Raw genomic sequence first — 26698 nt, 5'->3', positions numbered from 1 at the left:
AACACGTGCTGCGCATACGCACATATTCCATGGGAGGCCCAATTTTGCGCAAGTACAAATACGCAGAGGATGTGCATTGTTGCTGTGAGGCACAGCCCACGGGAGGAGAGGGAAAATAAAAGAGAGAGTAATCTGACACCACACCCCCACAATGATTGACAGCATGCAGCAGAATTGGGAAATAAAATGACAGAATTCACCCACTCAGCTGCCAGTCCCCTGAAGTAGTGTCATGGTACAGCTGCTACCTTTTAGGGCAAAGTGTGTGGGTTCAATCCCAAAGTCAGATAATTTTTTTGCACTAACTATTTGTTTTTCATATATTTGTATTAATCCATAACATGCATCTAACGAAATTCAGGTTCAAGTCAAAGCTGTCCCGTGGGACCCAATGCTTTTTTTTTCATTTGATCTCAAAATACCTGGTGGCTCCCCTATTCATGATTTTTGAGAGTCATGTCATATTAAATGATCATTACAAATTCTACGACATTGGACAGCCATTACATTATTTTTTTAATCTTGACAAATTTAAGCAAGGTGTAACATGCTTGTTGCCAGATAAACAACATCACTGCTGCCAATAAAAGGCCTGTCTCTATGTTCTTTGTTTAAATCCAGGAGGTAGTGTAAAATCACTGACATAGTAACACACGTAGACCAGCAGGTGGCAGTAGAGGATTTTCATTTCAGCACCCCTCCAAATGGTAATTAGTGCCACAGCTCCTTGCTCCTCATTTGGTATTTTTTTTTATTATGCATGTGTCAAATTATAACTCTATTAAAGTATGCAAGCTAGATTAATGACTTGACATGTTCTTAGAAGCGGTCAAATTAGTCTCAGATGTCTTTGTTGGAGCAGCAAAGGAAGGAGCAGTGTTGTTGTGCTATGGATGCACACCACGGCGGTGACATCTTTGTGTTTGTGCGGCCACAGATGCTCTTAGGCGGAGGTTGTCGCTGGGTTTGGCCGCTGTTGTGCATCAGTCGCTGGCCTTTAAAGGTTGCACTCTGTCACAATACACTAGCGCCTACGACTCCTGCGGCAGGAAAGTGTCACACGCGATTATTGTCAGCCGCTCAGCCAGCTTGATTCAACAGACAGGCCTCCTCCATCCATCGAGAAACACTTCCTCATTGGATCAGCTCTTTTTAATTTATTTCATAAACATGACTTTTTGCTTCAAGTGTGAACAAGAAGATGACAGCATATGATGCATTTAGTCAGAAAACGTATTTTTATGAAAATGATGATTTCTGTCTGTGTGGTGACATTATCAAGGACAATAAACACGACATGCTTGTGAGAAAAAGACAACCATGAAGTATGTGAACATTGACCATCCAACAAGAAGCTGCCATTTAACAAGGCGTGGGTGTGCTCATTAAGCCTAATGTTACCATCTTCCTGTTTCTGACCAGCAGCGCTGTCTGTCTTCTTCATCTTCCTCCTCACTGGCTGTCTTTCCAAATGGCTGCTCTGTCTCACCGTTGGCCAAAATGACGTTAATGATGATGACATCCCTAAACAGGCCTCGCCTTGGGACCTTATCTTATGTACAGATCTTCCATTGATAAGACTCATGTGGATCTTTTTTTCAAGGCTCTTGAGATTCTTTTACTGGAGTCTGACTACTTTTTGTTTTAATAAATATGTTTAAAATAATCCAGGAACACAGCAATATCAAGAGTAAAAGAAAAATGAAGTAATGAGTGTCACACCTTTTGTATACTGTATATCTACATATACATTTTTATAAGCCGATATGCCAAATCTGTGGTGCAGGCTGACTTAACTTACTATCGATAGATTTTGATAGCGACCCATTAATTGTATCAATCTACAGTTAAACGTCAAAATTAGAACACAATTCTGTAACCCTAGTTGCCAAGTTGTTTTCATGTCAAAACAAGTTTTGCCATAGGAAATAATTAACTGTTAATTAATCGTTAACCGAGATTCCACAATAAAGTAAAACTACTCGGACCAAAACTATCCCTTTTAGGCATTAAAGGAGGAGCTGTCCTCATGTGAAACATCCTTTCCCTTGACTGCGTATTGTACCGCAAGAAAACAAGTTAATATGAGCGAGCTAACAATAGACATCATGGGAAATACATATTTTGACGCTAAAGCAACAATGTCCCATTTACATAACTGGTAAATTAATCAAGCTATGGTGATATTATTGTAGCAGCAAACGAGAAAAACTATATTTATCTGGCGGACTAATACAACGCCTCACTAGCCATTCATGTCATCACTCACAGACAGAGGAGTGGATACCTACCAATCCATTTCGAACACTCAACAAGATGTTTGTTTGCTGTCAGCATTTTTTACCCGAGGACTATAGCACACATCTTGTACTGGAACTCAACGCCATCCCAAGGAGAGCAGACATTGGAAGTGTTGTCGCTGTATCTATGTTGCTGTTGTTGACGAAAATAGGGTCAGCTCCTCTAGTAGTATGTGAAATCAATACGTCTAGGAAAGAAGTTTCGGTAATGGTGACTCCATTAGTTGTATTATGAAGCGATGTTTAATTGTATACAGTAGGCTGACACGTTTATGTTTCAGTAAGTTCCATTTCTGGTTCTATGGTTATCATCACAGTTTTCCTCTTTGCCATCACAAGAAGCCAAATAAATCTACTAAATAGAATTAATTACTCAAGTAATATTTGGCGCCTGTGAGGCCAAAATTTTTCATGGGTTGAAAATGCTACAAAATACTAAATTGGCATTAACGTCATGTCATGGCTGCAGTTGTTTTGGTCAGTGTAACACATCACAGAGACAATAATTACTTTCAAAATGCAGTTACTCACAATATATACAGTATGAAAGTGTGTGCACACATTTTGGAGAACAGCATTGAGCGAGTTAAGCATTCTGACATAGCAATAGTGCACTTCCCCTGAGCGATAATAAGTGAATATATTAGTGGTGAAGTGAACGTGGGGGTGAGTCAGCCCTTATAGGTCAACTGTCGCCCTGCATCTCAGTCACAAGGGAGCCAACTCTTCCTTTCCTTCTCCCCTTCTTCTAATAAGCTTGTGAGCAGAGCATCGCCATTTTGTAAATCACAGAAAGGATAAAAGAGGTTATCTTTAGTCGCTAGTGAGATTAGATGAAAGGATGCAGGTTTAATCCTTGTCAGGTGATGCTAGGAATATGAATTAAGTCAAAAATATTGAAAACATGCATTCACTCAATGATGTGTGATATCCCAGGGTGTTACAATAATACAAGCGATACAAATACAATGTAAAACTGTTTTTCAGTAATACCAAGGCACTCATTCTTGTAGCGGGCGTAGACCAGTACAGCCTCTCTAATCTGATGGAGAATGTGCAATCGGTTTATAACCTCAGCAATTTGACATCATTAACGGTAGAATGACGGGGGAAAGGCTGCACAAACTGATGCACGGTAGCAGCAACGATGCGTGTTATAAAGATGCCTTTTGGAGATTTTGGCCCACACTCACACAAATAGTGCAGATTAAAGTTCTGTACAGGAAGCAACAAATGAAACTTCAAGCGTTGAGCCAGCGCTTGTGGTCCACCCGGCACACCGCCACTGACAATTGAAATTAAGCTTGGAGTGTTTTTTTTTGAAGCAGCCATTAGCATTCCTGTTTGTATTGCCGTTTTGTCTGATCACACACTAATTGAATTTGAGCTTGCAGCCTTGTGACTATCATATTCAGCGCTCCTTGTGTGTCTTCATCCTCGGTGTTCTCTCAGGGGTCTGTTTTTCTCCAGGTTTGGCGGCCATTAGAGCCTTAATGACAACAAGCTAACTAGCCTCTCTCAACGCTTCATGGTTATTGCACCAATGCAGGCTGTCGCTTCGAAAAGACCATTAATACACCTTTTCCTGTTGATTTCCTCCATGTACTTTAGAGTCATTACATTACATTTAGCCATTTAGTTCTCATGTAGATTAATTTAGTGTGACCGAGAAAGCACAGCTTCTGGCTTTTCCATAAGAGTCAAGGTGTTTAAAATATCTAACTCAGTGGTTCCCAAAGTTTTCACAGTACCCCTCTATATTTCAGTCAGAGCTAATTACCCCCTACCCCTGCATAGTTATCAGTGACTGAAAGCACACATGAATCATTTATTTAATTATCCTGTTTGATTTAAGGAATAAATTATTGCCATTTCCATTGAGCAAAAGCAGTTCTTTTTCTTTACAGAGGATATATCCCTCCAATTGTTGTGTTTGATTTTGCACCCAGACTCACAGAGCACAAACTACAGGAAGGTGATCAAACCAAACATCTCTAATATATAATAACACAGACATACACATTTACACAGTCCTGTCTTGCCATTTTCCTTTCTGTTCATATAATGCAGTGAACATGGAAATCGTTGGAAATGGTGAGTCATACAAAATTATTTTGAGAACTACAATTAATCAGATTTTTTTGATCATTTGACAACCCTAAAAAAATTTGTACTTACCCCACTCATAACAATGTGTGTACTCCACTTTGGAAAGCTAGGCTCTAACTGATTACATTTTTCCAGTGTTGTGTGAATTCTAAAAGGAATAATTCATGATATAAAAAATAATAATGGTAATAAGAAAATAATCACAGTCGATCATACATATAATGCTGAGGTGAAAAGATTGTGGTCTACATAACAGCACAAATCTTCCACCCTCGGCCATCTCTATGTGGAGTTTTCATGTTCCCCCGTGCATGCGTGGGTTTTCTCCGGGTACTCCGGTTTCCTCCCACATTCCAAAAACATGCTAGGTTAATTGGCGACTCCAAATTGTCCATAGGTATGAATATTAGTGTGAATGGTTGTTTGTGTATATGTTCCCTGTGATTGGCTGCCGACCAGTCCGGGGGAAATGAATAACAACTAACAATCTCTGCATGAGGGCTGCATCGCTGCAGGTTGCTGATGTGTGTGTATGTATGTGAATGACAGGAAGAAAAGCGATGACTCACTTGGGGAAAGGCATTTGGCACCACCTGTTTGTTTGCATGTATAAATCTCTCAACCCTGAATATAAGACGAATATACTGTAAGATGTTTTTTTTCTCAAAAGAAAAAAAATTCAATACTGTAATTCTTCCAACTTGACTTGTTTTACGCCCCATTTGCAATTCTGCTTATGATACATGAGGAGATTAAGGTAGATAGTTAATTTGCTGCCTATCTACAGCACATTAAACTGATGAGCAAACATGCTCATTTTAAATCAGGCCCATTAAATAGTGCTGCGATCCAAGCAGCCAGTTTTCCCTGTGACTTGTCGTTACAGACGTCCACTTGTGTCCGTTCCACAGCAAATAACAGCCTGCCAGCTTCTGTCAATCAAACGAGCTAGCGATCATGCCCTTGGAGCTGACTGAGTTCTGCAAAAAGTTCCTCAAGTGTCCTCAAGGATCCTTTTTCTTCACTTGAATAATATATATTATTATTTAGACTATGTCAAGGACTGATGGTCAAGTAACATTTGTCAAAAATTGGCTGGACGTGATGACTCAAGAGCCAAGCAGAGTTTGAAATGCTCTTGCAAACACAGGGGAGCAAACAGTGACAGACCGTCATGCAAATTAAAATTGGGCAACATGGTCACCCCTGTACCTCCCACCACACACTCAAACTAAATTACTTACTTTGCAAGCTGTACCCTCAAATGTTCAAAAATTAGTGAAAAAGTTTGAACATTTCATCAATGTATTTGGAGCCAATGAAGTACGAGAGTGGTTTCAGTTGTCCCCACAGTGAGTTTATTCTTGGACGACCAGGAAAAAAAAGCGCCACTGGTCCATTGAGCAGGTTCCTGCTCTGCTCTGACATCTGGTGCCCTGTCCGTGCCAGGATGCCCCTGCTGCACTCTGAAGTGGGTTTCTGGCGCCGCACCTGAATCTTCTGATGATTACACTAACCCACGTACACACAAACCTAATAGATGCTGCACACTTGACCACATGTTCACACCCGAGTTGGAGTAAAAGTGCACACGCACAAACTCTCTTTGCCAATGCAATTGAACATATGTCCTCATCAAGTCACACCTAAATCTGGTGCTCGTGGTTCTTGCAGCGCACACACACACACGTTCTCTCACCAGTTAGAAGAACATATGTCACCCCCCAAATCCTAAGAGAATCCATGTAATTAATCAGACCCTGAGATTCCGGTTGCGTTCAACAAACCAGCACATTCACACAGTGAAGGCAGCGGAACACTGCAAACAAAACTGCTGTCAAGTGAGGTTAAGGGCAGGAGCCGAGAGCTGGGATTAACCACGGGCATTGCAAGCGAAATTATGAAAGACTGTATTCATAAGTCATCTTGTTGTTGCATAAACACAAAAGTCTTTTTCTCACTTTTGAGGTTTTTGATTTGCAGTAGTAGGGGTGAACTTTCCGTATTTCTCTCATTCCAGTACACGCTGCCATAAAAGTTTAACCACATGTCACATGATTGACTGGCAAAAAAATTTGACATTTTGATATTTGTTGACAATATTTTTCACTCCATGTAACTAAATCACTTCTAAAGGCTCTTTTGTTGTCATTTAGGTGTAGTTAGTTAGTTGCATTTATTTTGCAAATCAATGCAAAAAACCCACCTCAAACTGTACTACATACACTGGGCTGTAAGATCAAGCACTATCAGTTCCAGAGGACTAACGTTTGAAACTTTTATTTTGAAACATTTATCCCGTAGGAAGTGGTGGAATTAAAAAGGCAAACTGTTGGCATCATAAAATCAGTTTAAAATAAATAATTTGTACGTTGTCATACAAGTGTAAAATTAAGTGAACCACCATTTGCAAAATGGAAAATCAATTGGCATTAATTAGAAAAGTTAACTGCGGAATACATAGTTTTATGTGGTAAAGCTGTGCTTTTTCAAATGTCACACAAGTGTAAAAAAAAGTTGACTCCTGCCACAACACAAAGCTCAAATTGATTATTTTTCCTGTTACGTTCCTCATTAAAAGGAAAAGTGCAAAGCAGTGTGCTATTGCTAAAGTGGTGTCTTATCACATTGCTAAGGGCGTGGTCACCATTGCAACTGTGGAAAAAACGACTTCAAGCTGAAAACAATGGACTCTCGAGTCCATCGAGCTTCCCAGTCACAATCGCAATACTGTATATACTGAACTCTCCTTTGTCTGTTATTCCTACTGAGTAGAATGCACAGCCAGCCAGCAATTTGTATTTTCCAATTAATTATAAAAAGTTGATTTTAAAAAGTCCTGTTTTACTGATAGCCAAACACTTCTTGGACACTCAAAAGTTTTTTTTTTTTTTTTTGTTAATTGCACTGAGAATGAATATGTAGGCAGGCAATTCAGTCTTAATTAGAGAGACTCTTATCTCAAGTGCTGAAACATTGAGATGACACTTTCTCCATTCAGGATTACTTTAATTATTGTAATTTGGTTGCAATTATGTGCTGGGATAAAAGTGCCGCTCCAACGCTTTTGTGGGTGATTCCCTTTATGTGAAACCCTTTTAATAAGATTTAAAATATCTGGCTGTCGGGGGGAAAAAATGAGGCGGACCTTTCTCTGTTGTTTTCTTTGCATGAAAACTTTTTTAGCTTTTGCTGTCCTCAAATGAAAGGTCAATATCTAAACTTAATCTCAACGAATAGTTGTTGTGCTTGAGAATAACCCCACTGGTGCTCAGTTTGGGCGCAAATCTGCAGTTATGCTATCCTCAGTCAAGGTACATGTTGGGATTGATGGTTTTTTTAATGAACCAGAGCTTTTCAGTAGCACTCATGCATCCCCAGAACATGACACTACCACCACCACGTTTGACTGTAGGCAAGACATACTTGTGTTTTTATTAGTGCTGTCAAAGTTAGATTTTCAACATCTTGGTAAAACATACGTGCGTACATTATTGTGATATGATTGATCCTATTTATTATATGTGTTTTTGTATTATATGTATAAAACTATGGCAGGAACAACATCAAATGAAAAGCACTAAATGAATACAGAGCCACCATCCCGCTTGGTGGACTTTGTTTTTCAGAGACTCCCTCACCTGTTGTATTTGCTGAACCTTTGTAGGCAAGTTTAAGAGCTAATATGCTAATAATAAAGATGTTTTAAATAGTTCTGAAATTTATATCCCTTTACATAAAATTTATTCGTTCTAGTTGCACATTGAATCGTTTACCACAAAGAGATTTCACCTACTTATTAGAGATTAGATTTTTTTTTTATAAGTGATTAATTCTGAGTTAACTACAGGCAAAATGCAATTAATCGTGAGCAAATATTGTAATCGATTTGACAGCTCTAGTTTTTATACAATAATAGTTGTGTGTTGGCTCATTTTAACTAGATAGTAAATCTGTACAGCTGTACACTTATGACTATTAAGTATATCCAAGTTTTATAATACAATTGGTTGCTGAAAATGTACTCACTTTTATGAGATATTGTATAGCAGGGGTGCTCACACTTTTTCAGCATGCGAGCTACTTTTAAAATGACCGAGTCAAAATGATCTACCCACTACAAAAATGCAAAACATCTATTTATTTTCAAATGTATTGAGGATTATTTGTACGTACAATGTATGTTGATATACCTTACATAACCAAATGAGCCAATATTGCAAAACACACATAATTAACTATTAACATTTTTTGTAATTACCTGAGTTTACTTTGATGACTTGCACTGAATTGAATCAGCCAGGGATGCATAGTCCGGACAGTAGCTGCTGATAGCCAGGTTAGCCAGGCAAACGCACTTCGAAAAAGACATTGTGAAAAAAAAAGTCCACCTCCCATTCCGTATGGAAGTGATATGTTTTTGCCTTTTAACTTGGTCCAGCTACTTCACTCATTTTAGTGACCATAAACTTTAGCGAGGGCTTAAAATCTGACGCAATTCGCCGACTAGCTTAGCACTTTGCATCGTTGTTTGCATGAGCGGTGACCTAAAGGTCAAAATTCAGTTGTCATCTGACTGGTTGTCCTGTATGTCAATCAAGTAACGGAGATGGATGATAGGCTGACATCGTAAGTTCTGCTGCACTTAGAGACGTTTGATTTGATTGGTCACCCGAAGGGCAACATTCAGTTGTCATCTGAATGGCTGCCCTGTATATCAATCAAGTGACGGCATTGATGCTAGGATGATATTTTTTTAATGTCACGCCGCGATCGACCAGCGATCGACCAGTACCACCTCCGCGATCGACCGGTAGATCGCGATCGACTTAATGAGCACCCCTGTTGTATAGCATCAGGATTTACTGCCTCAGGTGTTGACGTAGACAAATTGATCATTTGTGTCCTGTGTTCCTCATACTCCTTTATAAAGCTATAATACCCCGCTTCTATTCATGCATGTTTGTATGTTTTGGTCAGACATTGTCATTCCTCCACGCCACTGGTGTTTGCCATCATTGACTAATGCATGAATCAGCCACAGCCCACTCGCTCCACAACCACTGACTACCCATTGAGATGCTTAAAATATGCAGTACAAACCAGGCCATCTACTGCTAAGTAGTGTAGGTGACACTTGTGTGTCCCAAGTTTCTGTGTTTGTACACGCCAATGGAAAGAATTCTTTTGCTTGAAAATCCTTAAAGCTAAATCCTTTCAGTTGTGGAAGTAAGCTGAGGTTGACGGATTAGTCTAATTGGTCTGAAACAAGAGAAACGCTTTGTTCCATTTTGAATCGTTTTGAATGCAATAAAAGCCTCCTGTACACATCCCCTTATGGACTTCTGCTTTTTCGCTTCCTCCAAAGAGACGGATTAACATTTAAATGTGACACAGATATGGCAAAAAATGCCTGATATTGTGATACTTCTGCAGTGCTGCATATTATGACTGATGTCGCTGCTGTCACCCCTGGAAGGTACTGGGATGATTATAAATAGCAGTGCAGGGTTGTAAGAGGGTCAGAGATGACCTTTAAGTGGATGGCATGATTTGCCACTCAGCCGCATTGAGAACAATGAATACATATGATAGTTTGGTGTAGAAATAAATCTCTTAATCAATTATGCATATTTTTGGTGCATTCTCTCTGACTATTATTGATCTTACTAGAAATGTCAATTTGATGCTTCAGGGGTTTGCTTTAATGAGTTTGAGAATCATTTCAGTGGCACTGACCCCAAGCCTATTGGGATATTGAGCAAGGTCTTTTCTGGATGAATTCCCACAGGCTCCACCAGGAGCTCATCCATTTTCACTTTCTGTAGGTGTCTTAGCAATCTGTCTTGATCCTTTTGTCCACATTTGGCACCAAAAACTGATGCCTTCAACTGCTATTTCATAGTTTCCGATGGTACTACTTGACCTTCGCCGAGCTGGTCTTGTGTGGTGAAAAGGCAGCATAACTAATATCAGGATCCTGGCTTTTTCAGGCATGTATGGACATCATCCGAAGAGGACAAAATGGGGATTTATCCTTATCTGGCTCTATTGAGGAGGATCAATCACATGTCCTCTTCTCCACCATTGCTTTGAAAGCAGCTTTTGAATCGCTCATGTCATTGCACCGATCTATCAGATTTGTATACACTGGCAATGTGTGCCCTTTCATAATCGTGATGAAATTCCACTAGCTGAATCAAGATGAGATACACTTGTCAAAAGTTAGGCATTTGGCTTCACAACATTTTCTCCTTTCCCTGCCGGTCGAGTGTCCAATACTTGTTTTCAAATTGACATTCTCCCATCCTTATCTCTGATGCACGGCCTCCTCATTGACCCAAGGATTATCATTTGAGTATGAGCTTAATTTTTCACAATAATGCTTCACCGTTGGGATTTTTTTTACTTATCTAGTATGTGTTGCCTTTCATAGAGGAGCACATTTGTCTTCACTTTAGCAGGCTGCCCCTCTTAGCTCACTGAACTATTAATCTGTTATATCTATCAAACAACCACATGCACCCTTATGAACTCTGTGGTGCAATTAGTGCCCTCCAATTGCGCATAAATCACTAAGCTGAGGTTGACTGTTTTTTGCTGTTTTCTTAAACAGAGGGTTCAGTTAAGGTTTTTTAGGAGGTTCTGGAACCAGGAAGGCTCCATTTCAGGGCTACACATGAGTTTAATCAACATTTCAACGAACCACGGCATCCAGAGTTCTGCTCACGAGAGGCACTCTCTTGTTATCAGCCAGTTGTGTTTCCCATTAGCATGGCTGCCTCTGTGGTTTGCGTATGGACGCACGGGTCCAGCTTAGTATAAGACAGCTAAACAATGCCACAAATGTATATGGAAAGCAGACCACAATTTGAGAGTTGGCACAGTCATGACCAGAATGAAAAGAGCAATGCGTCCACATTACTTGAAGCATTTGATTCAAATCAAGACAATTTGCCAGGATTTTTGTGGCAACAAATAACACGGCGTCATCTCAAGCGAAAACATTTGTGTTTTGCCCATTCTGACTTTAGGGTGGTAGAAGCCATGCTGCTTCGTATGTAACATTAACCTTCCTACAGCGTCAGAGCCACAGCTTATTTTGCCCATATGTCCACTGTTTTCCCAGAGAGGCCCCCATCTTGGTTCATCCACACACTTAGCAGACACACTACTAGGGGCTGTGACTCTGCCCGCCAGTGGAATGCATTGACCTCAGGCCTGGTTAACTTCTTCACCCACACACTGTTGCATCGGTCGCCTCTGACATCGACGCTCTTGCATTGCTCAAGCACAATGCGCATAAGGCTTTGTCTGTTCTGAAGGCATCCCTCTCTAACTTTGGGCCCCTTTATGGAAATGTTTGGCTGCGGGACCACCTCTTTGTGCGTGCGTTGTTGTCTCTAAACACAGAGGGCAGCTGTAAAGCAAGTCAAGTGGCACATTCATGCTTCCAGCTTCCAATGAGAAGATGGAAGGCATAGAGAGATGGATTCTGCTGTATTCCCGGCAGCGTGTGGGAGGCTGAGAGGAGAAGAAAGGCTATACTCCAGTCGGCTTTTGGACCTATTAGCATTTGGATAAGCCCTGAAAGCTGCCAGTGGCCGCGCCACACAGTGAGCAGTAGGGCCTAAGCGCCTGTACTGCTGTGTTTATAAGCTAGGTCTTGTCAATGGGCCCATTGTGCAGGCATGGCTATTGGGATGCCTCGTGGCCTCTATCTCACTTTTCACCAGTCTGCTTAAAAGTATCAAACCCCACTTCCTTGGCACTCATAACTGAAGCACCCCTCTTGTTGTTTGGCAAATTGATTGCTGATTAGAATTTCTTTGTTCCTTTGTTTGTTGGCTGAAAGAATTACTCCCTGAAGTGACTTGTGTCAATTTCTTCATGCCAAGGCTAACACGTCATCATTAGTTGTCTGCAAAAGATTTGATGTGGTTGAACCAAATTGTCATTTCACTGTCATGCCATTCCTGCACTTCCTCTGCTTGGATCTTTTTCCCTGATCAAACACGCCTCACTCCTGTCTATAGCAATGTGTGTTTCACTTGCCGGTCAGCCGGGACTATCAGAAATAGACCCCTGACTCTTCCTTTTTCTCCTCTTTCCATTCCATCTGTCAGGGTGTAACCCACTGATGGATGCCCTTGATTTGGAAACCTCACAAGCACGTTTCTTATCTTTGGCTGAAATGTCATTGTGCGCCTTTATTTTCAAGGATACAAAATGTGAACAGTTGAATCAGGCCATTAATGAACGGCCTGATTGTCTGTGGCCGTGCCACAAAAAAAGAGAGAGAGAGAGTTTCTGGCTCCTGTTGGTCTGTGTCTGCAGTACTACTAATAAACATCAGCAAGCCTACTGGAAAAGTGGGAAAACAGACTTTTTTCAGTCTATACGTAGGTTAGTACAGATCATGGGAATCAGTAACCAAATATGGGTTTATGTTATGATATCGACAGCTCAGTTTCCCCGCCCTTGCGGTCTTTAGCGGATATTGTACTGCTTGTGAGAGGAACATCTGTGTGTGCAGGCAATATTCATAACCTATTGCCGTATGCTGGGTAAACAAAGTTCATATACACTCCTGATTTTAAGACTAGTTCTAAGAAGACCTTCAAAATGCAAAAAGGGGAGTGTGATAAAAACATTTTGATGATGCGATTTATTGCAACCAACCAACCAACCATTAAAGTGAAATAGGCTTTTCATCAGCTGATCAAAAGTTTAACACCACAGCCTTTGCATTCAGTGTCATTTTCCTTCAGGCATCCACAATGTCATGATCTCTTGATGAAAAAGACAAAGCATCTTTCTCTCTTTCAACACGGTTGGATTGTTGCGCTGCAAAAAAGCCTTGCTTATGCAGTGCACCATTGCTACTGCAGTTAGACACAGTAAGACAGTCATTTTAAACTTCTTAAAGGTGACCTATTATTATTTTTCTATGGTGATGACCTATAAATGTTGTTAGGATGTTGTAGTCACATGTTAAACAATCCCAAAGTTTCGGATAAAGAGGTTTTTCTATTTAGAAGGGAATCCTGAAAGAAGTTTGAGATGGTCCTGACCACTCAGAGGGTTTCAGAGGGTTTTCTAACACTGGCGGTTTGTGATGTCACATGCGTTGTCGGCCAGATACGCTCTCTTCCGTCCCCCAAGGCCTACTTCCCCCCGCCATCCCCCAATTATTTTGTGTAAGTCATGGAAGTGTGGGAGCGGGTTGCAAATTAGTTCACCGAGTCTGAAGAAATCAGGACACTTTTTCTAAGTTCACTTCACTCTAAGTTCTTGTAATTTTTCAATTGGTCTTAAAAAAAAAAAACCCTCTGTTTTCTAGGGAGAAATTCTGAGAAGGCTCTGTTCTTTAGGAGCCAGCTGTATGTCCTCAAGTGTTCACAGCACATTTTATTATCTCTGTTTTAGTTTGAATAATCAATAAAGCATATCTTAAAGTGGGCTAACAAAGTTTTGATTGTTAGAAAACTAGAAGTATTCATGAAGACAACACATTAATTCTCCCTGTCCCCCTCCAAGAGCTTTTCCTTACTTAACTTGGACATCCTCCTCCACTTGCATGTCTTGCCAGACATGCACATTTGGTTAGAGACGTCCTGCAACCACAAGGTCACAGGTTTGTGCCCTGCAACAGCAGATGAGTCCATCACCAACCATCTGTCCTGTCAGAATGCCCTTGAACAGGCAGGTGGACCCCTACCTTTCCGCTGGATTGTGGGAGCAATGAAAAGTCGGAAGTGGAAAGGACTTAACTTGCATATTCCGTCCACCCATTATTCGACTATGAGGCATTCACTGCTTTGGAATTCCTCCAGGCTGATGGAGTCATTTTCACCCGCGTATTAACTAGATTATGGTAGCTGAGAGTTGCATTATTCGCTAACAGTGTGTTGTGTTGATACTGACCTTCCCTTGACTTTGCCAGAGTGCTTCGGCAATTGTAGTGATCATTGAATAAAGTCATACATTGGCCAGCCTGTATTCACTTGCAAAACCTGATCAGGCTCAGGGAAAAACCCAGAGCATTTTAGGATGTGTCCCCAGCTGAACATAACTAGCACACAGAATTGGTGATGTATGAGAAGGAGGTTAATTTTTATGGGCCATTTTATTGTTTGGTTACATGATAATAATGTTTTGGAGCCTGGAAATGGGTCTCACATTGGATTGCTTGGAAAACAAAAAATTTAATCGATTCCGTATTAAACCACACTCATTTCACGATAATGTGAAACATCACTTTTAACATTTGTAATTACAACTCTTCTCCAGCAAATCTACTGTACATTTACTGTAAACCCATATGTATGCCAGTTTTTAAACGCCAAGCAGCTAGTGTGCGCCAAAATGGGGTGCACTACTTTTCAGCAACCAGCAGAGGTGCTGTTGATTCCGTGTACACTAGTGTGTGATCTTAAAATATTGTGGCCACGCTCTTGTTTGTTTATATGGCTACAAACTAGTTTCATTGTTAAGCGATAATCAACGTGTATTGTGCAACTGTGGCTTGGTTTAATATGTTTTTATCTTTCTTTCAAAAAACAATGGTGATGAGATGGATCATCCTACCCTTGCTACATACTCAAACACGAAGCCTTTGTTCAAATTTTGTAAAATTTATGCTCCTTTTATATTGATATTTTTAACTGTAAATAATGTACACTGTCAAGGACTATAGTGACTTTCTTTGTGTTTTGATTAAAAACACCTGAAATTTCCTGTTATTTGCTGATCAGAGGGTTAACCCATGTGACGTAATGACACGGCTCCCCAGGACAATGGAAAATCAAATTGGTGTTTGGGTCAGTTCAGGTTCCACCCGGCCGCAAACTGAATCCTGCACCAACCCCAAAGTTGGTTACAGTGGAAAAGGGGTAAAAGAGTGATAACGTAGGTCCGCATTTACTGAGTGCAGGCAATCTTGGCTCAACGTCGGTAGTGGAAATGTGGTCATTTTTGCAGAACGACCCATGTTTCAAAAACTTGGGAAACCCTGAGATTGTGGTGGGAAAAGACTATTGGCAACTCTAGACATCGGTGAGCTTTTACTATACAAGCATATAGGTAACACTCAATCCTCTCCATGGATGCACACTCTATAATGCTACACAGACAACCGCTTTTGTTCCATTACTTACATAAAATAAACACAGTTAGGACACTGACAAATTGTTAATTACAGCTTGTTCTTCTGACTCTTCGGCATTACTAAGCAACTCCAACTACTTCTGCCTGATGCTTGCCCCGAATAAATCAAAACATCATTTAACACATTTAACACAAGAATACAACATTCTAACAACATGTATTGGTCAGAAAAGTGGAAAAAGCAAAGTAGGTCCTCTTTCATGAAAACCGAGGTACCCCTGCATGGTGTATGTTTGGCGTAACTGCAAGTTTTTGTATCTACTTATGTTTTAAAAATATTGTTAAATCAGTGTTTTCCAAAATAATTTTGCTTTGACTTCGGAAAGAGTAGGTCACTACTTTATTGCCATGGACAAATGGTGAAGTATGTAAGGATAGAGAAGGGTAGGCACTGAGACCTAAACGAGCGATGGAGGCAGAGATTAGGCAAAAGCCCGTTCTATGTGGAGTGTCCACATAGATGTCATGAGAGTGGCACATTGTGCTGATGAGAAGGCACTCTGAACTTCATGTTTTCATTTCTGATTCAAGAAAGGAACTCACTTGTAACACCATTGTTGCAGATGTAACATGTTCCAAAGATTCACAATTTGCTTTTAAAATGTTTTTACCACCTCATAAAACTGTTGTTGCCATTTCTAAATATGCCTTTAACTTTATAAAAGTGTCGCGTGGACTCTTTTCATCTGAAACTCTTCATAGAAAACAGTGTTGTGCTTTGGCATAAACAAGAAATAAACTGATGCAGTAGTGTAAGCCTCTCAGAATGTAGTGTTTATGAAGAGCCTGTGATAACAAACATCATGTTAACCGTTGCTTCCGTCTGCTGCTTGCTAAATTGCCCTGATTGTCATCTTCTCAGGTTTCCTCCTCTGCTCAGTGAAGATAACATCCTACACTCTATCTGTCCTTGAACATCCCCTCCTTTTGCTATCTTGTCTTCTCTAAATCTGGTTATCTTGCCCCTCTGATGATGATGATGATGAGGAGGATCATGATGACCGTTACTGATCTCGCTCATCTTCACAGTGCTGCTTTTTATTTCCTTTTCTTTTTTCACCAGACTTTCATAGTTTTTTTTCCCCCTTCAAACAGAATTTCACATTCAACCATGCAGAATTACATGAGGCATACTGTACCTTGTAATTAATTACCAGTTGTCTACATTAGTTCATCGTGAATACTAATTATTTATCTGTTTTCAACAAATCTAAGTTTTCAACTTTGTGGAAACAGAAATCGCTTTGGAACTGTGCAAATGTATCCCAATACTTATGTCTGAATAGTATAATCCATAAATGTTTGAATTGAACATAATCAAACATGATCAGTAAGTCCTAATTCCAATGATTGTTTCCTTTTCTGCCGGCAGGCTGTCCAAGAACATTCCCACAACTAAGGATGTGGAGCCGCTGCTGGAGATCGATGGAGACATCCGCAGCTTTGAGGTTTTCCTCTCCTCCAGAACTCCCGTCCTCACTGCCAGGGATGTGGAGATGTTCCTGCCCTGTACTGTCAATCTGGACCCCAAACTCCGAGAGATAATAGCAGGTATTACACATTATTAGTACAATATATACACTAATCTCTCAGCACTTCGATTTTGCAGCTTCACTTTGATTTTCTAAAATATAAGTTGTGAAATCACAGTGAGAAAAAACCCTCTGAAACCGAGCGTTCAGAGCCATCCCAAACTTCCAAATTTGCAAACCTCATTATCTGAAACTTTGCCATTGTTTAGCACAAGATTACAACATTCTAACAACGTTTATAGGTCAGAACAGTGAAAAAAACATAATAGGTCCTCTTTAATTTTCCCAAGGGGCCAAATGAGGAAAAAAAGAGCCAGGCCAACCGGCTGAACTTAATTATGCTTAATATCAATTAAAACAGTCAACAAAATGTGCATGTTTAAAAATATAACCTGCCTCACACAGTATTCTGACACAACCACAGCACCATGAACAACCTGAGGAGCCGAGCTGCAATGTGCTGAGCCAATGAGGGAGCAACGAAAGTCACTGAGCCATATCATTTTGTTTGTACAGTCTAAGTGGTAGCGTTTTCACATGTTAAAGGCACTTGCATGATCGCTCCTCCTCCTCTCTTGCATAGCTTGACATGCACCTTCCAAAAAATGTTAACCTAGGCCTGCGATTGGTAGACTTTTAATACATTATTTTCCGTGCGTATGCATTCAGAAAGGGTACAGCCAACCTTTTGTGAACGCCTTAGGGTTCGCCTGGATTTTGGATCAACATTCCCAATAAAACTGGTTCAGTCCGTCGATTAGTTCCAGCACCAATACGGGTGTGCTCTCGCAGATGGACAGAGACCACCTGAAAGGCCAGCTCCAAGTGGACTCTAGTCCTGAATGAGGACTGCACCAACGCACTACTGTACCCTCTTTGAACAAGACATGTACACACAGAAAATAATGTAGTAAAAGCCCTTAGTCCACAATGCATGTTTAGATTTTGGTACACCTCAAGCTAAAAAAAAAATAATCTGTTATTCCGTCAACAGTTACAAAGTGACGTAATACCATGCAATACTATTGCCACAGTAGTGCCGTACTTTTCATGCCGTGCGTCAGTGTCCGTTCAACTCATTTGAGAGTGTTAGTGATTCCAAGTGTGAAGTTGCTGCATCATGATGTGAGGAGACCGCAGGAAAACACACACACACCACGTCTGTTGAAACAGTGCTGACTCACACAGTGGACCAACCTAAAGGAACTCCTAAAAATAGTGCATTTATTCACTTAAATGTAGGTGTTTTCACCTCCATTTGGAAGGTCATCTCCTTCCCTCCTCTCCATCTGTGGCCAGCCGGTGCTTAGTGCCCAGTGTCCTGTGTCCAGCCAGTGGGCAGTGCCGTCAGTGATACACGCCCATGAGCCTGACTCACATCATAAGGCCCCCATTGTGTTCACAGGCTGCTTTGGGTCTCACTCAGTGTGTCATTCAGCTGCCACTTGTATAACCAGGAGACATTCTGGTGCCTTCTGTTTCTGGGTTCTAGTTTTTCTTGCCAGCCACACAGAGCCACTCTGTTCCTGTCCCCAGCCTTGTTTAACTTCACTTTGGGAGGTTCCACCAAATCTCTTACTCAGCACTGCTCAGATTGATTTGGGAAACAATGGTGGCACAGTCCTGTGTGTGCTGTATGCCTATGGTCTTTAGTTCGTTTACATGGGTGCATTTATTTGTCTATCATTATCTCATAGCTAGCGGCACGGCGGTCTAGTGGTTAGTGCGCAGACCTCACAGCTAGGAGACCAGGGTTCAATTCCACCCTCGGTTTGCATGTTCTCCCCGTGCACGCGTGGATTTTCTCCGGGTACTCCGGTTTCCTCCCACATTCCAAAAACATGCTAGGTTAATTGGCGACTCCAAATTGTCCATAGGTATGAATGTGAGTGTGAATGGTTGTTTGTCTATATGTGCCCTGTGATTGGCTGGCGATCAGCCCGAAGACAGCTGGGATAGGCTCCAGCACCCCCGCGACCCTCGTGAGGAAAAAGCGGTAGAAAATGAATGAATATCTCATAGCTGGCATATCACTCAAAAAAACCCAAACAAAAAACACAATGTCAACAAGCCTGCTGCTTTGTAACCAAATTGAATCACAAGATTCAAAGTGTTAATTCACTGTTGAAGATCTTTTCTGACATCTGATATAGTTCATCACTTGCTTGCAAGTCATCTAGTCAATCTTTTCCCAGTATTATTTTCCTCTATTTATTTACTGTTTAACTCGACGCAGATGACAAAATAAAACTGAATTATCGATGCAGGGATACCATCTGAGGGCCCTTTATAGTCATCGCCAGAGATATGATCATCAGCCTCACACTCAAACAATTCCCTCTCTCTTCCTCGCTACCCCCGTGATTCTCTCCTCTTCTTAGATGTCCGTGCAGCCAGAGAGCAGATGCACGTGGGAGGGGTTACGTATCCCACCATGCCCTTGCAAGAGGCAGTGCCCCGTCCGCAGGCGGGATACGGCCAGCACGCCCCCATCTGCTCGCCGGCAGGCTCCTTCGCTGGATCCTTGCCTCCTCAGCCTCATAGTGCCTACTTCAGTGGGATGACTGGTCCTCAGCACCCGTTCTACAATAGGGTAAGGCAGGAAGGAGGAACTCTCTCAATCAGATCTATCTTCAAGTTCCCCGCAACCATAAACAACACATGTTTGGTTTTAGCTTCATATCTTCCCCACAGTATAGTGATCCTTCAGTCAGCTTTGGAGGTCACATGACCGGTTTGCTTTATTAGCACCCAGAACAGGTCAAGTTTTGTTTATTTTATATTTCTGTTTGCCAGGGATGGGCATTTGACAAAATTTAATTGACTGACGACATCTTTACTCGCTACGACTGAATCAAGCAGCCAAGGAGTTCAGTGCAATTAGTCAACCATCAATCCCACACAATTAATGCATCATGATGCCCATCCCTGCTGCCTTAGCTCCCTCCTTGTATAATTTCATTTTATGTTTACCTCCTCTCCCTCCTGCCTCCTTAGCCTTATTTCCCCCATCATGTGTATCACCTGCCAAGGCATTACTCCCATCATGTTCCTTCATCGTTGCGCCCTTCCATTAAGCATCCTGGTCAGCCAAAGGACAACACCGGTGGACTTGTAAGTAGAAAATGTCATTCAGATGTCTTAAGAACATGAATGTAATAACTCATGTAATTGATTGATTGGTGAGAGGTTAACGCTAGGGATGTTTTGATTTTATGCTGCCGATACGGATCCCAATAATCCATGAGTGCAATCGACTGATACCAATACCAATCACATATATGCAGTCTAAAGGTTTATATGTACTACTTTGCAGTTCAAATTACACGCTTCACTCTATCACCGTTTTGAAAAATTCTATTAATAAATACATGCATATTTAAGCTAATGTTACACTTTTTTCATTTAATTAAGCATTTAAGAAAATGAACTAAAATACAAATATAAGGTGTTCAAAAGACGCATTCAAAGATATTCTACACTCGTCACTAAGTGTTAGTAATGTTGCTGTAATGTTCAGTGAACGACACAATCACCAGACTTGATCAACCAAATATCAGGCTTTAATTCCAGTTTTGAATTATCTCACACAAGGCTCGATAATACCTAATGAAAATCCAAGCTAACACAATCTACTCTTGCGGCTGTGATCCGCGACAACTTCAAACGTATTTTATTTTATTATGTCTACTATATTACTTACTATGGGGCTGTTAGTTCATGTCTGGAGGACTCTAACAATGTCAAAAAACATATTTAGAAGATCATAAAGAGGTTTTCGGCCAAAAGGAGGCTGAGGGCATGAATCAAAAGGACTGTGGAATATAATACAATGTCCAGAGCTATACCATACCAATTGTGAAAGCTAATGTGAGCATGAATGTTTATTCTGTCAATGTACCCTCAGAGGTACTCTTTCTGGTACCTGATCCTATCTGTTTCTTCCAATAATAAAGTGAGTAGAATTGTCGCAAACCAAGTAGGTACAGTATTGTGTACGAAAATGGGGTATCATTAGTTCCACCTCGTCTCTTTGTTTTTGTGTCTTCCACCTGCTCCTTCCTCCACCCTGTCTCCTTGATACTCCTCTCCTTAGTGTATCAGCATCACGTTTCCCCCCATTTTCTCAGGTAAACCCAAAAGACCGAGTTAGAAGGTAATTTCGTAGATAAGTGACGAAAAGTCCCTGAGACTGCACACAACCCCTTGTTTCTATTCTGTGCCCATGTCAGGATGCTATAGAAGAGGATGCCAGAGAAAGCCTTCCCTCTTGTCCCTCTGACCCCTCCATGGTAACCAAATAAAAGACAAAGCATACAAAGTAGCATTTTACTAATAATTTGCCCGCTGATGGATTGGCAAACCTCAAGCATGGTGAACATTGCATGCATGCCTTGTAAGTGACTTTGAAACATGCTCTTTTTGTGCATGTGACTTATTAGACCACACATTCCCACAGTCCAGACTGTGACCTTTACCACAGTCTGTTAAAATGGATGCGCACGTGTCACAGGGATGCATGGAGAGACGCTCTGACTTCCACACATTCAAAGAGAGAGCAGCTTCTGTTGGAACAAATTAGTGATAACACTTCTCGCCTGCTCCACAAAGCCACTTATCAGGCTGCAGCCAGCAAGCATTTAAAGGAGCTGTATTAAAGATTTGAATATAGAAAGAAGACTGTGTCTATCTTCTCCATTCCACCTCCATCTTGCTCTTGCTCTTTTGTCCCATCTTCTCTACGGTATAAATGTCTTCAGTTTCATCTCATTCCTGCTTTTCCGTGTACATCAGCCCATCTTATCCCTTCTCTCAAATCTGTGAATGTTGATATGTGTGTGTGTGTATGCGTGCAGGCCCATTTATGTGTAATTCTTCGGATATGTAAGCAGGCCGAGCCCAGTATAATTGCCAAGCTTATAGAAGTGTGAATGTGGATTCCTCTGTCTGCGGGGATTATCATCAGAGCAACTGTTGGGGCTGCTGGCAACACACACACACACACACACACTAACAAAGAGCCCAGCGCTGTTACAGCTTATCTCCTTACCAAGACGCTTCCTCTTCTACAGAGCTCCATTTCCTCTTCCCCATCCTTCTTCTTGCCCTGCCCTGAGCTCAGCCCAGCTGTAATTACAGTCTTATCACACACACATGCCGGGACAGTTCACACACACTTAGACACACCCGCTGATATTTGATTTGTTTTTTCCAGAACCCAAGTTCTCTGTTGTGGCTAAATTGAAACCTCTGCTTCTCTTCAACTTCTAATCTAGCTGGTTTGTCTGCAAACATTGTGAGTCCAGAAGCAGTGAAAAAATACTTGTGTTGCGATTCTACTTCCAATAGTCTCGCCTCTTCCAGTCTGGCATGAATGAAAAGGAGCTGCCTTCTCCCTGGTTACTGCTCCTTGATGTTGTGCTTTTCTGCCTTTTTGTCTGCCTTTTTCCACAGGTGCACCCCTGGCCTCGCATCATTATGTGTGATTTCTTCTTTTTTTTTTGTCTGACCGCTTGTCCGTCTGCTCTTTTTGTCTCCTTATCAAGCATTTAAAGTCACTGACTTTCAAATCAAAGCAGGTACATCTATGGTCTCATTGCTTCTACAGTCCCTGCAGTAGGGTTGCAGCCGTATGGGGAGGGTTGATGGTTTGAACACTGAAGGCAGATATGTTTTTCCACAGCTATTGCTGACTTACAAAAAAGGCTACAAAAGTGTGGGGGAAATCTGTTTTTTCATTGGAAGCTTTCATTCAGGAATTTTGCAAATTTTGCAAATAGAGCTGTATAATACCAGTAGGAATGGATGGATAAATATAGTAAGTAAAAATAATGTTTCATCATATGTCACCCATATCATTGATGTTATAATGATGATAATTTTATAATAATAATATTGATAAAATATTAATACCATAGTCATGTTGTAATATACTACCAGAAATTAAATTATTATATTGCAATATATTGTCATATGTTTATTAATTGTACTTTTCTCAAAAGTAATGTTAAAATCTCATCTTGCCTTGTTCTCGTAGATGTGTGTTCATGTTTCATATAAGGATTGTGGATGATGGGCACATTTTTAACACCTATTTGCATATATTCCAATTTATTCCCCCATTTTCTGGAATTAATTATTCATGACATTTGTAAATACTGTAGTTTTTTTGTGCAAAGTTTGAAAACAAGCTTTCTGTTTTGTCCTCACGATACTCATCAGTGTTCGTACAAGCTGTGAAACCAGCATACTGCTGCAACCCTATTCTGTATCCAACCACACCCCCAACTAATACTTAACACTGTCTTATCAATATCACAGCATGCTGTAGAATCAGATACTCCTCACTGGAAACACTATCACCTCAGTTGTGTGTAGTCATGCTACAGTTGCACTAATATTTTTACACAAGTAGCAGGGTTTTCTTTTTTGCCCACTGTTGCCAAGCATTAGCACCTGACGTACAATAATATATTATACAAGCTTCTTTTTATTTTTCCTCTTGTCTAACACCACTCTAATCTGATTAAGTGCCATACTTTTTGAGCCTCGTATCAAGAGTCTGGGTGGCCATTGGATATTAGTGCAGTAAACAGATTACACAGTGATGGAAGCACGAGTAGGTAGAAAGGAATGGAAAGAGAGTGGTGGTCCAAGTCTTGTAGCTGTTCAACGACGACCACTCAGACTTACAGTCTCCATCCCATAAGTACGGTGCATACAATTTATGTGCTTATACAGTGTATTTATATATGTGCACACCAAAAAAAGAACAAAGTGGTGCAACTGTTTGGACGGGTTGGCGACTTTGTTTGCGCTTACCCTTAATTTGTGTGACTGTGTGTGTGGAATTGTGACCACCAGCCGCCGTGTCTCTTCCACAGGGATCTCTCACTAGTGTTTCATAAGTGATGAACAGAAAGGTCTAACGTGCCCTTGTAACTAGGGCTCCCAAAGACGTGATGATTTCTCATTGCGATTTCATGTGTTTGTAGGCCTCTCCTGCCGTCCTACTCAGCTCTATGAGCACGGACGCGGTGTGCGAGTGCCTCAAACACATCGATGGAATAGACACCAACATGCTGCCTCAGTACACCTCCACCATCAAGAAGGTGCGCCTGTCAATCACATTAATATTCCACACTTGTTTTCTTGTGTTTTGTGATTCTTCTGTGTTTTTAAATGTTGCTTAATCCACTCATTATGTTTTCCACAAACATTGCAGGCCAATATAAACGGACGTGTTTTGGCTCAGTGCAACCTGGACGAGCTGAAGAAAGAGATGGAGATGAACTTTGGTGACTGGCAGCTCTTCAGGGGAATGGTGAGCTCCAAGCTTACTGGACACATTAAGTACACCTGCACAGACTTGCACTGCAAACTGCAGTTACAATAATGAAACTAGATATCTTGTATTTGCTCACATTAGATTGTACAGGTGTACTTAAATTAACAATAAGTCAACCTGCAATTATTAAAATAACTGTACAGTTGATTTGAATTGTATGATGACAACAGCTCGAACCTCTGTCGGAAATAAGAACATGGCACAAATGTATGTAGAAATTGTTCAGAGGAGATTTTGCCCTGAGAGATGAAGCCTGCTACTCCTAGGTATTTCCTCCCAAAAGATGGAAGCGTTTTGTAATACGACATCCTGTGCTAAGCTAAGATATTGGAATGGAGATTTGATAATCCGCATTACAAGAAGCCTGCAATCACGAACATGTGTAGCAGCCTCCTAATAAACCAGTCATGTTTTTAGCAGACATCTGATGCCGAGCTCACACATCAGAGCAGCTGGAAAGTACGGCGTCTTTACTGCTTCATGCACTAAACCAGTGTTGTGTTGCCAGGACACGGCGAGCTCAGCCATCTGGTCCAAGATGGCTGACTGATATCTGGATGAAGGGAGGTCATTGTCAGGGATGAATGGACAGTTCCTCATAAGGACGAGCTCATAGTAGCCAACACATATTGTTTGCACACATTGTGCAACATAACTTGTTTGGATGATTTAAACTTGTGGTTTTGTGTTGAGTTAAAATGTAGTCTTCCTCTCCAGGTGATTGAACAACGACAAACTGAAAGCCAGGCTCTGCTGCAGGATGAGTCGCGAGCTCCTAGCGAGCAGGGCAACAGCGTCTACCATGGGGAGCCCAGCAGGCGCTCTGCGGGAGCCCAGCGAGAGTCAGGGGCCTTCAGCCTCAACCTAAGCTTCGAGGAGCTTAGCGGAGCAGGCCTAGAAGAGCCTCCAAGACACAACAGCAGCTCACAGTGGCCTCCGGTCAGTCCTTTTATAGCGCACAAACACCGCCATGACAAGATAAGATCATATGCAGCATGTGCATTTTACTCCCCCACACTGTAAAGAGCGGTAATCTGGTGTAAGCACATTTAAATGGAACATTTCCGATCAGGTCAAACACTTTAAAACTGTCACAAAACCACATGTCCTTTTCATGGTGGCCTCATGCGCCTCATTTAAGCAAGAAAGGAGCACAGTAGAGGAAGTCAGTGGTGTTCCTGAACGCAACTGTCGACTAAAAAAATGCACACTGTGGCATAAATCTCAAACAAAAGCACACTAACATTTTCGTTGTGATACACTTAAATTGTACACGTCTCAACACCAAAATTGCTATTCTGTCTATTCTAACAAAGTGCACAGTATGTCACAAGAGTATACCCCCCTACATTTCAGCAGCCATTGTTATTTATTTTTATAATATACAGTATGTTCTCAAGAACAATAAATGGACAAAACTTGGATATACTTTATAGCAGTCAGTGTGCGTCTTGTATACCAGTATAGATTTCATATACACTGGAATAACACACAACAAGATAATTATGATTTTCCTACAGGCAAGCATGGTGGTGGTAACATTATGTTCTGGAACTGCATTAATTTTGCCAGAACTGGGGAGCTGTGGTTCATTGAGGGAAACATGAATTCCAACATGCACTGTGACTGTCTGAAGGACAGCAGACCACTTCACCAAGTCGGCAATTTCCCCTCTTATTTGTCATTTTCTTCCTCTTGCCAGGTTACGGCTCCCCGCACTACCAGCATGTCCAGCCTCATCTCCCAAGAATCCTCCAACGACATCGGCAAGCTGACCGCCAAGCAGCAGGCCGAGTACCATGACGCTTACCGGGAGTATATTTCTCAGATGTCACAGCTGGAGATGTGCAGCGGGGAGAAGGAGAGGCCTGTGCAGCCCCACCCTGGACACTTTCTGCAGTCTGCCAGCTCAGATGACAAAGGGGTGGGAGGACAGTCACACGTACACAGTTTAACATCTGGTCACTGCTTCACATAGATCATTTTCCATTATGTTGTTATGCTTAGTGTTCTTAGCTAGTTGGTTGAAACAAAAAATAACACATACCTGATTTCTATTAGGCTTATTGCAGGCTGTGGAAAAAGGATTTTTTGGAAAACATTGTCCACAGTTTCAGCATTTGCGTGTAGATGGCAAAAACCTTAATAATACAGACCTGATCAAAATCTTAATACCAGTTGGGAAAAATTGCTGGAATTTACCTTTTGCACATTTGTATCTTAATGAGGTTTTAGGTAGA

The 26698-nt window shown here is 41.2% G+C and overlaps 1 protein-coding gene across 7 annotated transcripts in view; it reads left to right on the top strand.

The window, feature by feature from the left end:
* The window catches only part of kidins220a (kinase D-interacting substrate 220a), a 47333-nt gene that overhangs the window by 18013 nt on the left and 2622 nt on the right, over positions 1-26698 (top strand). For 2 of the 7 annotated variants that reach the window (XM_058090390.2, XM_058090391.2), the window contains exons 24-31: positions 16951-17129; positions 19492-19703; positions 20108-20224; positions 22657-22689; positions 24106-24222; positions 24336-24434; positions 25176-25397; positions 26161-26382. In XM_058090390.2, coding sequence (XP_057946373.2) covers positions 16951-17129; positions 19492-19703; positions 20108-20224; positions 22657-22689; positions 24106-24222; positions 24336-24434; positions 25176-25397; positions 26161-26382 — 1201 coding nt within the window. Of the gene's footprint in view, positions 1-937; positions 1692-16950; positions 17130-17902; positions 18685-19491; positions 19704-20107; positions 20225-21342; positions 21403-22656; positions 22690-23994; positions 24010-24105; positions 24223-24335; positions 24435-25175; positions 25398-26160; positions 26383-26698 lie in introns of those variants that run through there. The other 5 variants (XM_058090395.2, XM_058090392.2, XM_058090393.2 and 2 more) reach the window with 5 other exon arrangements.

The sequence above is a fragment of the Doryrhamphus excisus genome, linkage group LG14 (genome assembly GCF_037039965.1).
Source record: "Doryrhamphus excisus strain RoL-2023G ecotype Guam linkage group LG14, RoL_Dexc_Guam_v1.1, whole genome shotgun sequence".
Taxonomy (NCBI): Eukaryota; Metazoa; Chordata; class Actinopteri; order Syngnathiformes; family Syngnathidae; genus Doryrhamphus; species Doryrhamphus excisus.
This window is presented reverse-complemented; position numbering and strand designations above follow the sequence as displayed.